Here is a 15,416-nt window from a genome sequence, read left to right on the forward strand (position 1 = left end):
AAGGCCCAAAGTATTCAGAAGGTTTATATAAGCCTTTGCAATCTTATGTAGGTTTAAAGGCATTTAAACGTGTGTTAAGAGCTTGTGGAAAGTAAAATAGGGGAAGGGTGCATTTACAACACAATAAACAAAATGGGTTGTGAAATCTGTAAGTTTATCCGACATGTTTCAAACTACAGTTAGACAAACTGAGGGGACTGGTTACTAAACATCTGATGCTAAAATTATCTAAATAGAATTGTAATTTAAAAAAAAAAAAAAATTAAACCAAGTCTGGCTCTGGGATTTCTGCCCTAGAATACAAACGGGTGAAGCAGTTCTTAATTATTCACCGAGCTATGTAGATATATACAACTTCCCTATTGATTAAGCAGGCACGTGTTGAAAATAAAAGAGAAAAAAAATCTTCGCGCTCGGTAGCTGCACCAGATTAAAATGTCCTGTATACAGATATCAAAGCACTTCACCTAACATGGCTTTAAAGTTGAGTGCCATATGCCCCATTTATATATATTTGCTTTAGCAGTAGTCTTATTCAAAAACAAAGGGCATTGCAGCTATACATGGATATAATTTGTTTTAGAATGTTTACCTTTTCTGCTTATAGTTTCAACCACTAGTGATTGATAAATTTTGTTTTGGGGGGAGGGGCTCTTAGTAGTGTTTAAATATTTTGTGTAAATTGCATGCATTTCGTCAGTACACAGGGAAACCAACGGTCCAGCCATTTACATAAAATTGTTTGCAAGTACAATAGGGACAGGTACAGAAAAGGATTTCATAATAAAAGCTATTTAAATTACGGAATTTTCTGTATATATATATATATACACACACATATAGATTTATAAATAAATGCTCTGACTGATAGACTTTTTTAGTGCATTGTTGTAGAAAACAAAAACTGTTTAGTGCAGTTTCCTCAAAAGATTTTGCCACAAGAAAGGAAAAATAAAAGTATCAAGCTTGCAGCGACCTGCTGTGTATAAAACATGTATGAAGTCCGATAAACAGAAACTATATTTGTACACAAGAGGAAAAAAAAAACCCCAAAAAAACAAAAAAAAACATGGTACAAAGTATTGAATAATATGGCAATTATTTTTGGCAAATAAATAAAGAAAAAATAGAGAGACCATACTCTGAACTGAAAAGTAAAATGTTTTTGACTTAAAGCATATGAAATGCATAGCAATAGATAATTTAAACACATAATATAGTGTAGGTTAAAAAAAAAAAAGTATTTAAACCACAAATTAACCACTTAGCTGCCAGAGAGGAAAGAAAGTGTTTTACAATGTGATACACATCTCTCTGACATTCAAACGGTTAAAAAAACCAGACAAGGTGGGGCGGAGGGGGGAGTAATAATTTTACAGGTTTGGGTATTATCAACGCCTCTTGCATCTTGAACTCTGTGTCTCAAAACAGGTTTATAATGTTGTCAGTTCAGTATTATTCCTTGGAAAGATGACAAATGCAGTCTCACACTTCGGCCCCAAGTTCAAGCACACCAGATTCAATTACAGCAACATATTTGTCCTCAATCTTAATCAGCAGGATTGTTTTGTCAATATGGGACCTATAGTAAGGGTCTCTGCTGCAAGGCACCCAGCGGTGAATTACCTGTAGAAACCAATACAAGAAAGAAGAGGAAAAAAAAAAAAAAAAAAAAAGGAAAGATCAAAGAGCAAGAACTGAATTACAAAACAAAATATTCATATCAAGTTGTGGTCTTATTACCTTTGTGTTTTTTGTGAAATGACAAAAACATGTAATAAGCTTTAGAAAATAAAAACAAAACATGGCTTTGCCATTTAATTTTATCATTTAGAAAGGGAATGTGTTAAAAGCAACTGGTGATATGGGGTGTTTTAACAGACTAAGCAAGACATGTATGGTTTGGAAAATGTATTTCCTATTTAAATCAGTGGCAACATTTACAGATTTTTGCCACATCTATAAAAGGAATCCATCCTATTAGTCTACAAAAGGTAGATCCCCAGGTGTTTTAGAACTACAACTTCCATGAAGCTTTGCATGTCTTTAGAATGACAACTAATCATGGAAGCTGTAGTTTTAAAACATTTGGCATCCCTGGTCTACAGTGTGGGAGTCCAGCATGCTAATGCTATAGAAGAGTTTTAAGACCTCACATATTCGACGTGTACAGCCCTGTTCTAATAAAGGGCTGCGGAGATTGTGTAAGAGGAAATAAAGAAAAAAAAAATTAAAATAAAATATATGACTCCTTTAGATCAAGAGAAAAAATAAATGCAAACATCATAATAAAAGTTTCATCTTTTTCAACATTTTTACTCTAGGGAAGTAGACATCGCATTCGAGGTTGTGGTGCACAGAAAAAGTGCCCGCTGTTTTAATATACTTCAGTACATTTCACAAGCATACGGTGATACAAATAAGTGTTTTAATTTCTCTGCTTGTTCAATTCTTGGGTCAGAAGAAATTGCTTTAAACTAATTACACCCAATGTTTCGTATTAAAAGGACACACAAAAGTAACTAATGAAGATTCTGATAAGGCAGAAATCCCTGTTTTATTAAAGCAACAGTGCAATGGTTCGGTCTCGGTTGAGATCTCAAGTTATACTTTACATACATACATATTTGTATATAAATATTTATACACAGACTCTTCGTTGAGAAACAAAAATATGGGGAGGGTGAACCCAAGAAACAGTTAAATTGTCCTCCCAGATCCACCTTTGATTCAGATATTTTACTGCTTGCAGCTAACAAAAAATGTTGCCTCCTTTGGAGATATTAATGGTAATCAGCCAAACCTACATGGCCTTCCATGCCTTCCTGAGGGCTCCAGTCCTTCCAGCTATTCCTTCCAGCTTTTAGCCGCACCAGCTCGTCTGGCCACTGCAGCTCTTTCCGTTTGGATATATTGACTCCTTCAAGCACTTGGCTTGGATCCACAATCTAAGAGTGAGCACAATAAATAAAATTGTGGTGTTTTCACAGAGATCTGAAAACTAACTGCACGGCCCATTAGCAAAAAACAAAACAAAAAAACCCAACAACTTCGAAAGAGTCCAAAACAAACAGCCAAATCAAATAAAAAGGAATAAAAATAAGACAACCGCCCCCCCCTCCCCAACCAATAAAAACTTCAAAGACACTAATTTGTTCCAAGGAAAGCTTTGTAGATTATAAAACACAGTTTTATACCCTGAAGAAGTAAAACTGAAAATGCATGAGTGACCTTTTAAAGGATTTCACTTTTACCAACAAAACTTTGAGCGTCCCCTAAAAATCATTGAATGCAACTAACATTTGAACAACTATTTAAATTCAGCCCATCAGAATGTTTTTATAAGTGTTGCTCCAAGGACCATAACCACTACAGCTTAATATAGTGGTTATGATGGCAGGAGTAACCCGGTGTATTTCTCCTGTAAAAGGGCAAATAATTTTCTAGTGGTTTGCCTCTTCCTTGGGTCCCAGCAGGCAAAGAGCTTCCTCTAACACCGGATGAATGGTATCTGCAAAGCTGCAAAAGCTAGATGCCAACCCAGTTCTTAATTTATTAGCGGAGTACCCCTATGGCAATGAGTAAACTCTTTGCATGAACCTAAATTTGAGACTAGCTAACCATGCAACCTGAAGAGGATTTACACCCCCAACGGATAGCCTCAATATATCTGCATGTGCGTTTGATACGTAGACACTGCTCAAAGTTCCTTGCATCATAGGCACTTCAAAACTCTGAAGCAGACATGGAGCTTGGAGTAAGATTATTATAGAATTGAAGTAACTCAATTTGTAACATTACCAGTAAACTGGAGAGAACATATGAAAAAGAGGTTATCAGATGTTAAAACTGACTCAACCACAGAGGCGTAATCTGCATTTTTCAATAAATTAAATATATTTATTTTTAGTCAAAAATCACAGATTCATTAACTATTATAGGCTTTATCAATGTTTTTTGTTTTTTTCCAGAGCTACACAAGCCTTTTTCTTCGACAGACAACCATTTTAAATATATTTACGATCACTGTCTACATTTCAGACAACAAACATCTGAAACAGATTAAACAGGTATTGGAATGTAATTTTTCTTAGTGTGGTTTGTTTGCCCTTCAGGCTTGGCTTTGCACAGATTTACAGAATTGCATGCCACTCCTTTAAGAACGAAAAGCCATCACATTATCAAGAAGGCTGCATAGGCCGCACCTGGACTCTATAAACAACATCTTCCTTTTTGGCTCTTGAATGCGTTGCTGGACTAGAATTGCCACAGGACTGTGTTTCACTGAGGTTATTTCCTCCTTCTGTTCCCAAAAATCCCACTAAGGTGTGTCTCTTGCAAGCAGGAATGCTCTGGCTGGAGCTGCTAGAGGAAGGAAGGCCAACCACAACTGACTGTCCTGTAGGGTCCGTCTGGTTCACCATGGACAATCGGGACTGAATAGATGTGGGTAGGTTGCGAAGTGATATCTGGCTGGTGGAGGAGCGCCTGCAAGGCACAAATCCTGTTGTAGACGTTCGAAGTGATGAGTGACGGCTGTTGTAGCAGTAAGAAGACTGACTAGCTACAGAGCCGCGAGCAGGGGAATGTCGGACGAGGCTAGACTGCATTGAGTGGGAACTGTGGCTGGTTCCTGGAAAAGAAATTCATATTTTGGTGAAGCTGCAGGAAAGAGAGAACAGACCATCAGGTTAAAAATAAACCTCTATGTTGATCTACCCTAAGGAAAATAGTAAATGTAAGAAAAGCTACTTTTCCTAACGTATATATCTGTCATCAGACCAAAATGTTGGATAGATTGCCAACGGAGATATATTATTTGTTAAACAAGAAGACTCCTAGTGTGCTATAAAAATATAAATTACAGACATCTCAAAATTACAGCTTTTTATTTTGGTTTCAAAGTAAACGTAAACTACAGCCTGTGCCATTACATTTGCTGGTTAATACTTCCTTTCCTTGCTTCTCTAACCACAAGAAAGATATTGAACAAAGAACTCAGGAATTTAAATAGTAAATCCCTATAGTGTTACAGGATGAAGGGCATAGTAGTATCACATACAGAACTTTGTTACAGCCCATTTTCAAGCTCACCTAGTGTTGATGGATGAGGCACACCTGGAGGCTGGAGACGTGCTGTGTGCACATGTCCTGTCCCACCTGGGATACCACCTTGTGATGCACTGCTCTGAGCATCATTTGGATTTGATGGATTGTTACTATTTATGGAGGTCCCGCCTCCAGCGTCAGAGTCCTCAATATTTCCACCACTGTTGCATCCTGCTCCACACCCTTTTCTCAGCCTGACAAAAGTTTTTAAATGAGAAGATGCAATTATGAAACCATGAAAGTTTTATCCTAATTAAATATTATATCTATACATTAAATATTTGCTTACCTGTGCCATGTAGACACAATGAAGTTCCTGATATTTGCCACACTTATGGGGCCCCCAAGAATGTCCTTGAGCTGATCATGGGTGTCGGAGTAGGATGTGGTCAGTGGGGAAACATAGATTGGGTACCCAATCGGCTGGTCACAAGAAGAGTTGATCATATTCCTGAGCGCCTGCTTTGCATTTTGAATACTTCCTCTCTCTGGGTTCCGGTTGCGAAGAAAAACCAGTTCCTGCTGCTGGCCTGCCCATAAACCTCGTACGCACTCTTTATTTACCTGTCAAAAATGAAAATAAAAATAATTTTTTTGTTGGAAAAAATATCCAATTAAAAGGCATGCAATGCCTTCCTTGTTCGAAACCTACTTCCAAGCTCTGCCCGGAGTGTAGCCTACAATTGTCTTTGGTTATCAAGAATACAATAGCGGTTATCCAGAATTGTTACACAACCGTTCATAATATTTAAAACCTGGTGGATAAAGTAATATGGTTGTAAAAATTAAATATTTATAGTACATTACCAGTTAACAGCGGTTCCCAAACTAATTTGTACCCGCAACATAATACATTTTTTGCTTGTAAATACAGGCAATTATATTCTTTTAACAATAAAGAACAATGATGGCCAGCACTTGCCTTAATGACGCGGAAACTAAGATAGCGCTTGTTTAACATGATAATCTTGTATTCATTGGTTCCATCATCCATAACATGGCGCAGGGCAAGCAGAGATGGGGAGTTGGAAAGAACGGCGCTCCGCCATGCTGGATCACCTTCATGTGCAATCACAAGGTTCTGCTCATGTGACACGATTGCTTCATACAAGACAGCAGGATCGTCATATTCATCTGGAGATGTGAAGTGGTCCTAGAAACACATACACAAGGAAGAAAGGAAATAAAAAATAAAATAAAAAATACCAGTCACTTTTAAAAGCTTTCTAACCATTACAGATTAGAAACCGTACCTTAGTTCACAATACAAGTGAACAGGACTGTTGAGAAAGTGTCGCTAAGACGTGAAATGCGTTCAGCCAAAGCCGGTGTGTTTTAAGACCTGTAATCTCCCCTTGGGCTAGTAATAGTGGCATTAAACTTTACCATCAGCTACATATTAATTTTGTTATATATCCAACAATAGAGATTTATTATTCCCTATACCTTTGTATCGACTACACTTTGAGCGCAAGGAATTGTGTTTAAAGTCACAGAAGTGTACCCTCCATCGTGGAGCAATGCCACAGGAACAGTGAGTAATAAGTATATGGCTATATGGAATATAACTTTGTATGACCTATAATAGGAGGAAAGGCTAGGGTAGCAATGGGCTTATTTGCTGTGTTTGAAGCAGAAATAAGTTACCTGATGAAGTTTTAATGACATGCGTATGCCAGGAACTACCACTTTTCTCAACAGCTCCATGTCCGCAAATATCCATTCATCACGGATGGAAGAGATACGGAAATCTCCCTTAAACAAAGCATGTAATCCATACAGGAAGGATTCCAGGTTACTGGCAATACACAGAGAAAGACGGGGAAACAATGACTTGTCAATGTCAATTAGCAATAACCAGAGGATACATATTAATTACAAAATATGCTCTGTCATTTAAAGAGCAATAGTGTGTGCATTTCAACTTTATTCAGAAGTAAAAAGGGTTTTAGTAAAAAATGATATTATGCAGGACATTAGGTACTAGCATGGAATAATATTTTTACTGGTCAATTTACATATCAGGAACCTCTACAAACAAAATCCAACTGTGCATCTCATTACAAACTTCTGTTTTGGATACCAATCGATTCTCTATATATACTTAAGAGTAACCCGCTAGACCTATTAATGGGATATTCAGTTTAGTCATTTAGTGAGCTCAGGTATTTTATCTCCAGTTGATACAATATAATTCAGACCATCCATTTGAACCTACCTGGACATGTGATGAGAAGCTGTACCCAATGCTCTCCTCCCAAGAATACAGAGACCATAACAAAGTGTCACCAAAGGGGAATCCTTCTCTGCATCCAGAGGCTTAAAAAAACAAAAACAAAAAACACACAATTGCATTTGTTTTTTACTTTGTTTTAATCAATTACATTACTTTGCAGGTTCTTAAGAGAATTAAGAGTCTGTGGCAATGATGGGTATCCTTGGCAATGGAATCTCCCCCCCCCGCCTGCAGATTACGTTTGCCATGATGCTAAGTCAAACCTCTATTGCACGGACATTCCTACAATGCAACTTCTGGAGATCGATAATCTGGCCAAAATAATAGGTAGCCACAAAAAGCCCATGGACTCTTACTAAATATCTAAGATATACATATCAGCACAATGGCATTTCAAATCATGTTATCCAATATATAATAGGACTTTTTAGGATGAAATCAACTTGCTATTCGTTTTGAGTTCAGCAAGGACGTGCAACAGATTTACTCTTAATATTGTTTTTTCCTGAAACCTCAGTACATGACATCTCTAGATGTACAGGTGATATTTAAAAATACCATCTAGGTATGAGCCAAGAGATCTTGAAGTAGGGCAATTAGACTAACATGTGACTACCAGTTTTCTGCACTAAACAAATATATACACAAATTGCACATAGTATTGATAGTACACTCTTAACACATGTGCAATTTGTGTATATATTTGCTTAGAGCAGGCTTTTATTCTCACCTTTTCCCGCCGAGATGAGCAATATTTGATCCAGTTAAGGTAACTAGCACAAAAACTTTCCCGAGAAATCCCAGCCAGCCGGAGGTCATAATCTTCATCGATATTTGGGTTAAACGTTGGATCTACATCGACATAGCAGTGATCAGAGCATGGTCTGAGGCCTTCTTGCATGGTTTCATTTTCCAGCCACTCTTCGAGTTTCCCAGAGGCGGTCACATAGAAGATAATGCCCTGCGACCATAATGGAGAGTTTAAATTGGTCTATCAAAGCTATTCTCTTAGAAAATTGCAAAGAAAATCTTTAACCTTTTCAGAGCAGTACAGGAAAGTAACTTGGCAGTATATAGAAATTAGGGCAGTGGAGACTGCCACGTGAGATGATAGAATTGTTTGTCTTAGTTTACAATTTGTTCAGTGATGCAGAATATTATATATTAACTGTAATAAATACAACTGGAAGGGACCAATGGAGTGGGTATCAAGAACCTGGCTTATCTCAATTGTATAATTTACAACACTGAAGATTCACAAGGAGAATTAAAAGTTCAAAATCTGTTGGCAGGAATGAAGCTGAAACTATTTATTTTTAATTAATTGCATAAACTATGCATATCTATATAAAAAAATACCAATTTGTATTACCAAGTGCTTAAAATCTATAACAGTCTTAGATGGTATATCTACGTCCCTATAGTGTTGTGAAGTTTTTCTTCCATGGGAGTTCTTGGGTGAGAAAGAGGTGTTTTTGCCTTCACCTGTGTATAAAAAGGAACTCTCCCAGTCCTATAGCCACTTCATCTCACTAAAGTGGTTATGGTACTTTGAGTCCTCTGGTGCGGTCGTAAATATTCCACTGCAAAACTGTTTTCCAACAGTGCCCCTCAGTAACCGGTCACACTGCCTCTCCTCTGGTGATCAGCTAATGTGGAAGCATTCACTCGTGAAGTGAAAAGGCAGAGGTGATCGGCTGAGAGCATTAGGTGTTCGAGCAAATCCTTCAACTTTAGCCAAACAAATTAACTACTGCGGTGGTTAATGGTCCCCCTGGAGTGTTCCTTTAAAACAGTGAATTTAACAGTCTTTGTTTCAGAGTTGAAAAACACTAATATAGAACACACAGCTTTCAGTTTTATTATCCACATACAGAGACTACAAAGTAGTTTTTGAAAAATACCTTGACATAGTAAGTGGTAAGGATTCTACGCAGATCAAACACTTGAAGCATAGAAGCTGCGCTGTTGTCTGTGATGCTATAGCCTTCCAAGACGTACTTTGTAACCAGGACTTCCCACGCAAGCCAGCGTTGACCAAATGTTGCATTAAAAGATAGCATATGGGGAATATGGCCGGGCTCACAGCAACAGAAACCTTCATCCTCTTCTACACCTTCCGTGATGGCTTCTACCTCACGCTGTTGGCAATAGGTTCCTATGTAACACCAAAAAAACAAACAAAAAAAACCATTTTAAAATCAGGCAAATTCTGGAGATCACCTAGATTTAATTTAAAATAAAGGCAGGCTAAAACTTTGTGTAGTTTTTACTACCACTCTGGTGTAGCATATAATATATTTTACCTCTGAACTCAAGCCCTCTGAGCTGAAATGTGACAAGTCCATTGCCTATTTCGATAAGGTGTACCAGGGCATTCAGGTAATCCGAGGCAAGAATGAAGCAATCTCCAGTATTGTAATTCCCCCATCGACCAAGCAGAAGATCTCCACACAGACTGTGCTGCAGAGAGCGGGTCAAGTGCTCATAAAATATGGAATTGAGATTATTGTCATCTGATCCTTAGCAGAGAAAGATTAAAACAACAACAAAAAAATAATGTAAGTCTTTAAGGCATGATTTATTACACACATTTTTACTGTCCATAAATGTTTGGAAATTATACAGAAGACTTCAATTAACATTGTAATGTCTGTCTTCAAACAAAAATAATTTTACTGGGTTCACCACGTCAGTAGGTTCTCATCTACTGAAAACGAAAAACTATCAATGGATAAGCAAAGTTTAAATGGCAAAAGGTAATTGTGAGCATAATGTACAGTGGCAGTAAAGGAAATAAGGTGAAATAAAGTTAATTTAATCTGCTTTCTTGCTTAACTTCTTCCCGATAAAAGACACCAGATGCATAGTCCTAGTTGTTAACTCTCCGAATTTTAAAAACATCTTTACTTCAACATGCCACCATAGGAGCAAAGCTAAACCAACTAATGGAAGTCTAGTTGCTCTTTAGTTTATCATTCATTGACTTACCTTCCAGTCACAAAGCTCACCTGTAGAAACAAGCTTAACTTTCAAAGATTAGGCAAGAATAAATCATTTGCCGAACAGGAAAATTGCTATGTTTTTATTGAAAATAGAATGACACTTATTAGACTAAGTATTCGTTTGCAACTCAAATTTATTTCCTTGATTACTCTTGCTCAATGGGGTGGTCATCTTGTTTAAGTCCTCCACTGCTGGAAGTATCTTCACTCCACTATCTTTAAATGTTTGAGCTGCTAAAATAGCCAACAGCAGATTATTAATATGCCCAGAACAAGTAGTTTATAAATCAACAAGCCCTTGGTATAGTTATCAGCCAGATAAATGTGCTAAAGTGTAGCATTACAGACATGTCTTGCTCCACTAGTAGAGAAGGATTTTAATACATATGTAACATTTCATGGGCTCTTACCATCCAATTAAGCATTAAAGGGACACTATAGGCACCCAAACCACTTCAGCTCATTGAAGTGGTCCAGGTGTAGTGTCCCAGGCCGCTTAATCCTGTAATTAAGTAAACAGCCACGAGAGACTTGCAGGTGGTTGCCTAACGGACGCTGGACATGCTCAAGCTCTGCAGAAGTACATCCAGAGTTACCCAAAACACTATAGAAAAGCATTATACAATGCTTTTCTATGGGGAAAATCCTAATGCGAGCGTGTCGTTTGCAGTGAATGCGCATTAGGATCCCCCCCCCCGCCGGCTGACTTCCACGGAGAAGGAGCAGAGGTGTAGCCTGAAATAGTGCTGATTGACATCAGCGCTGGTATATGTTAAGTTAATAATTATTTCTGCACCATGGGGGTGGTAGGCTCTGGGGGGCTATGGTGCTAGCTAAACTAGCATTTTCTTACCACTATAATTTCCCTTTAAAGGACCACTATAGGCACCCAGACCCACTTCAGCTTAATGAAGTGGTCTGCGTGCCAGGTCCATCTAGGGTTAACCCTGCCTGCTGTAAACATAGCAGTTTAGCAGTTGCTATGTTTACATATGGGTTAATCCAGCCTCTAGTGGCTCTCATTGACAGCTGCTAGAGGCGCTTCTCACTGTGATAAGACGCCAGCGTCCATAGGAAAGCTTTCCTATGGACTGAATGAATGCACGCGCATGCGCATTCAGCCGATGACGTTGAAAGGAGGAGGAGAGTCCCCAGCGATGAGGGAGCCCGGCGCTGGAGAAAGGTAAGGATTTAACCCCTTCCTCCACCTAGAGCCCAGCAGGAGGGGGCCATGAGGGTGTGTTTTCCTGGCACTATAGTGGTCCTTTACGCAGTGTATGAGCTCAAAACAAAGATTACAAACCATAGTACAAACATACGTTTAATGCAAAAGAGGACTTGCAAAGGTGGCGAAAAAAGTAAAATATACAAACCTGGGTTTCGGTCAAGCTGAGAGGCTAGTCTTGTGTTTGAGTGGTCCACACGTTTTGTACTGAAAGAGAGGGGAGGATAAATTACAAATAAAGCTAAAGTAAAACGTTTGCCTACTTGTGAGTTACTCATTACTGGGCTTGCAGCTTGAAACTCCGCTCTGTGCATTAATGCACTCACCCTTCTTTTAGAGTATTTAAAAAAAATAAAAAAAAGTTTATTTTTGCAGTGCAGAGAAATATTACAGCATGCGTGTGGTACCCCAATGGCATTCCCCACGCTGAGTTTCAACACTTAACATTGGGGTGTTCAAGAGTATGAGCATATTTCTTTAAGTTAATTATGAAAAAGTTAAGTATGTTTAAATCACACAAATTGCTCGCTACATATAACAGGCATATCTAAGCAGGTATGTTGTCTAAGCAAGTTAAGTAATCAAAGTTTAACAGCGCTTGATTGACTAAGCTAGTGGAACTGTAATATGCAAGCATGTTATGCATTTTTTTTAAGTAGTCAGAATATGAGACAAGTCTGTTGGTAACCATTAAATATGCTTAATACAGGCTAGCTCAGTATGTCTATTATAATAAGTCACAATAAGATCGTCAAGCTGGAGATAGACATACAGTAGTTTTTTTTTTTTCTTATTCTTTATTTTGGTTGTGCAACAAAGATTTACAAACATTCCCGCAGTGCCACGACAGCAGATGCAGGTGTGTCATACTATACAGCGTCATGACATTTAGTTGTACAGTTTTGTGTGGTGAGTGATTAGTTAGCGCGGGTCTTGTCCCAGAATGGGTATGCATAAGGATTACCTTTCAGTCATATGGATTAGTCATTTTTTAGCATTTAAAGTAAAGTATTGTTAATGTGGGAAAATGTAAAAGAAAAAGAAACAATTTAACATGCAACGTATACCCCTCGTGTGCGTCCAGCCCCTGATTTATGGATTCATTTATCCTGGGTCTTTGGTGGGCCGCGGATAGTTTAGGCAGATTGTACCTTTTCGGCTCTCATATGGAGAGCGCGGCTGGTGGGTTGGGTTGTCTATGGGCGCCCTTGTTATGTCTTTGTGTATTCTGTTGCCAGTCTGGTGTGCCCCTGATGTGTGGGGTCAATGCCTGGAGCCATATTTACGTTTTTTTTTATTATTCCTTTTTTTTTTTGATGCTTTGTTTCAACAAGTAATGAGCATAGAAAAACAAGTCGGTACAGTTACATATATAACAGTGAGCATAACATTACTCTGAGAATTTGTGGGTTAAATATTTTTGACAGCATCAATTTTCTATGTTACGTGCTTCCACTTTTTGGGGACCACAACAGGAAGGTCGCTCGTTAATGAGCTTCTGCTTGTGTTTGGTTCTGATTGTGGTCCCTGTGTGTGTTGCCTATGACCTATGTCCTGTGATGGTGCGTGCTTATGCTTGGGGTTGCTGGGTACAGGTGTCTTGTTATATGTCAAGTGTGAGGTGATATGCTGGTTTCAGGTTGTAGAGGTGGTAGTGGATCGTGAGGAACTTATGCCTGTGCACCCCAAATAATGTGGGGGTGAAGTAAAGGGATGTGCTACCATGCTGTATGCCCCTTACCTTGGGGGCAGCAGGGGGGGGGGGGGAGGGTGTTATGCCATTGGTACTCGCTGTTGTACTAGTCAGCCTACTCTGCCCTTGCTTGAGCCATGTTCATGCCTGTGTGGGCATTGTGTGGTGTTGCCATATGTGAGCAAAATGTTCTAATACAATCTACAGAATTAACTACTATCATCACAAACTGGGTTAGAATTGGTTTGAAAGACAGGGTCTTCAGGGGGTTTGCACCCTGCAGTCACTGTGTTTCTGGTCGTGGGTTCATCTCTCTCGGGGTGAATGGTGTGATGTTGGCGGGATCCCATGTGGTCGCCGGCTGCTTGGAGGTTGAAGGTGTGGCTGGGTGTATCAAGCCTAGTGTGCCCAGGAAAGTCTGTGCTTCTCCCATATTTAGTAGCGTATGTGCAGTCCCGTTTTGAGTCACTACTATGGAGCCATTCGCTTCCCAGCGGTATGCCAATCCTGCGTTTCTCAGCTGGGTTGTGACCAGCCCATAGCTTTTACGAATCTGGAGGGTGGCTTTTGTAAGATCCTGGTAAAACGTGAGGCTTGAGTTCTTGAATGTGAGCGGTGCCTTTTCTTTGCCGCCATAATTTGGAGCTTATCAGGTAGCGTGAGGCATTTGAGAATGACGTCTCGTGCCAAGGTTGCCGTGCGTTGAGTGGGGCTTGGAAGGCGCTATACACTGTCTATGGTCATGCGTTTGGTCACAGTGTGTGACATGATGGTTGTCAATAGTCTAACGTAGTGTGGCAGTTCTTCCGCAGTGATCGTTGAGGGGATGCCCCTGATATCTTGATATGCGTGCGTCTCTGGCGGTCTTCTAGGGTTGCGAGTCGGAGTTAGTGTCTGATTTTGAGCATGGAGCTCTTGCACAGAGGTATTGACATTGTTTAGGTGGGTTTGTACTGTTAGTATTTCCTCCTCTGACGCTCGCACTCTCTCAGTGACTGCTTGTACCTCAGTCTTTAATTGTGCGGAGTCCGCCGCCAGTAGCTTACAAATTTCTACTAGAAGGAGTTTTAGATCCCTCTTTGTGGTAGGTGCTGAGTCGTCTGGCTGTTCTTGCAGCTCAGCTTGAGGGATTTGTGGGGGTTGTGAGTTTTCAGGTCTGTCACTGCCTGCTGTTGTGCCCATGTCCCTGATTGGCATGCTTTCCTCCATGTATTCCTTTGATACATGGCCCCTATGTCCTGACCGTCTGCCTGGTTTTGGGGCTTTTGGGAGCGCCTACCTTTTCCTGGCATTGGTGCTGTTGAGGCTGATGGTGTCTGGGATTGCTGTCTGTCTGCTCCGCTCACGGCAAAGCCTCCCAGGAGTTCCTCTAGGTTGTGGCTGAGGCCTCTACTGTCCCACTATATAAATTTGTAGCGCCCTGTGTCGCTTGGTTGCATGCCTAGTTGGAGGGTATGTCTGAGGGTTACTCGTTACCAGTGTATCTCCTGGGGGGGCCGCTCACATCCCTGTTAGCAGGATCCGGGTGCAAACCTGCACGGGTCTAGGAGGAATGCAAAGGGCAGGTCATGATATATAGAGATCCTGCAGTTAGCTATTAGCAGGCTTGGTCGTTGCCTGGCCCGGGCCATGATGGAGGATTTCGCATTAATGTCTTTGGTCACAGCAATGATGTCCCGTGGTGCGTCTGCAGGTGCTGTTGGAGCCTTTTGGACTCTGAAAGCTGTGACAAAGGTTGGCGTTTCGCCGTCTTCCTTGATTCCGAGTGCTTGTAGTACTTTGCGGATTAAACCTAGTAAGGCTTCTTGGCCCACCGTTTCTGGCGCCCTGCGGATCTGAACATTCCTCCGTCGGTGTCGTATTTCCAGGGATGTCACAGTGCGGGAGAGGGGCTGTACTTGTTGGGTGAGTATGTCCATACGAGTATTAGGGTCTTCCAGTTTTTTCCCTCTTTCCTCTTCCTTGGACTCTTGGACTATGGTTCCCATGCGGTGTCTCAGGCTGCCAATCTCCTCCTGCACCCCAGCGAGGTCCGATTTCCATACCTCCCTCAGATCTCTGAGGAGGTTTTTGATGTCCCCTTTAGTGGAGGGGGATTTGTCCGAGTCGGAATCCGTTCTCTGAAAAACTCTGCCATAGGCCTGGGGT

At 40.2% G+C, this 15,416-nt stretch overlaps 1 protein-coding gene across 2 annotated transcripts in view; it reads right to left on the bottom strand.

Moving 5' to 3' along the window:
• Positions 1–262: 262 nt before the first annotated feature.
• The window catches only part of PCNX1 (pecanex 1), a 101,298-nt gene continuing 86,144 nt past the window's right edge, over positions 263–15,416 (bottom strand). For both annotated transcript variants that reach the window (XM_063439591.1, XM_063439590.1), the window contains exons 25-36: positions 11,724–11,782; positions 9,652–9,867; positions 9,250–9,503; positions 8,076–8,306; positions 7,328–7,428; positions 6,757–6,907; positions 6,032–6,262; positions 5,399–5,673; positions 5,095–5,303; positions 4,206–4,633; positions 2,808–2,948; positions 263–1,626 (exon numbers count right to left, since the gene is read on the bottom strand). In XM_063439591.1, coding sequence (XP_063295661.1) covers positions 1,486–1,626; positions 2,808–2,948; positions 4,206–4,633; positions 5,095–5,303; positions 5,399–5,673; positions 6,032–6,262; positions 6,757–6,907; positions 7,328–7,428; positions 8,076–8,306; positions 9,250–9,503; positions 9,652–9,867; positions 11,724–11,782 — 2,437 coding nt within the window. In that variant the 3' untranslated portion in view covers positions 263–1,485. The remainder of the gene's footprint in view (positions 1,627–2,807; positions 2,949–4,205; positions 4,634–5,094; positions 5,304–5,398; positions 5,674–6,031; positions 6,263–6,756; positions 6,908–7,327; positions 7,429–8,075; positions 8,307–9,249; positions 9,504–9,651; positions 9,868–11,723; positions 11,783–15,416) is intronic.

The sequence above is a fragment of the Pelobates fuscus genome, chromosome 13, assembly GCF_036172605.1.
Source record: "Pelobates fuscus isolate aPelFus1 chromosome 13, aPelFus1.pri, whole genome shotgun sequence".
NCBI classification, from domain to species: domain Eukaryota; kingdom Metazoa; phylum Chordata; class Amphibia; order Anura; family Pelobatidae; genus Pelobates; species Pelobates fuscus.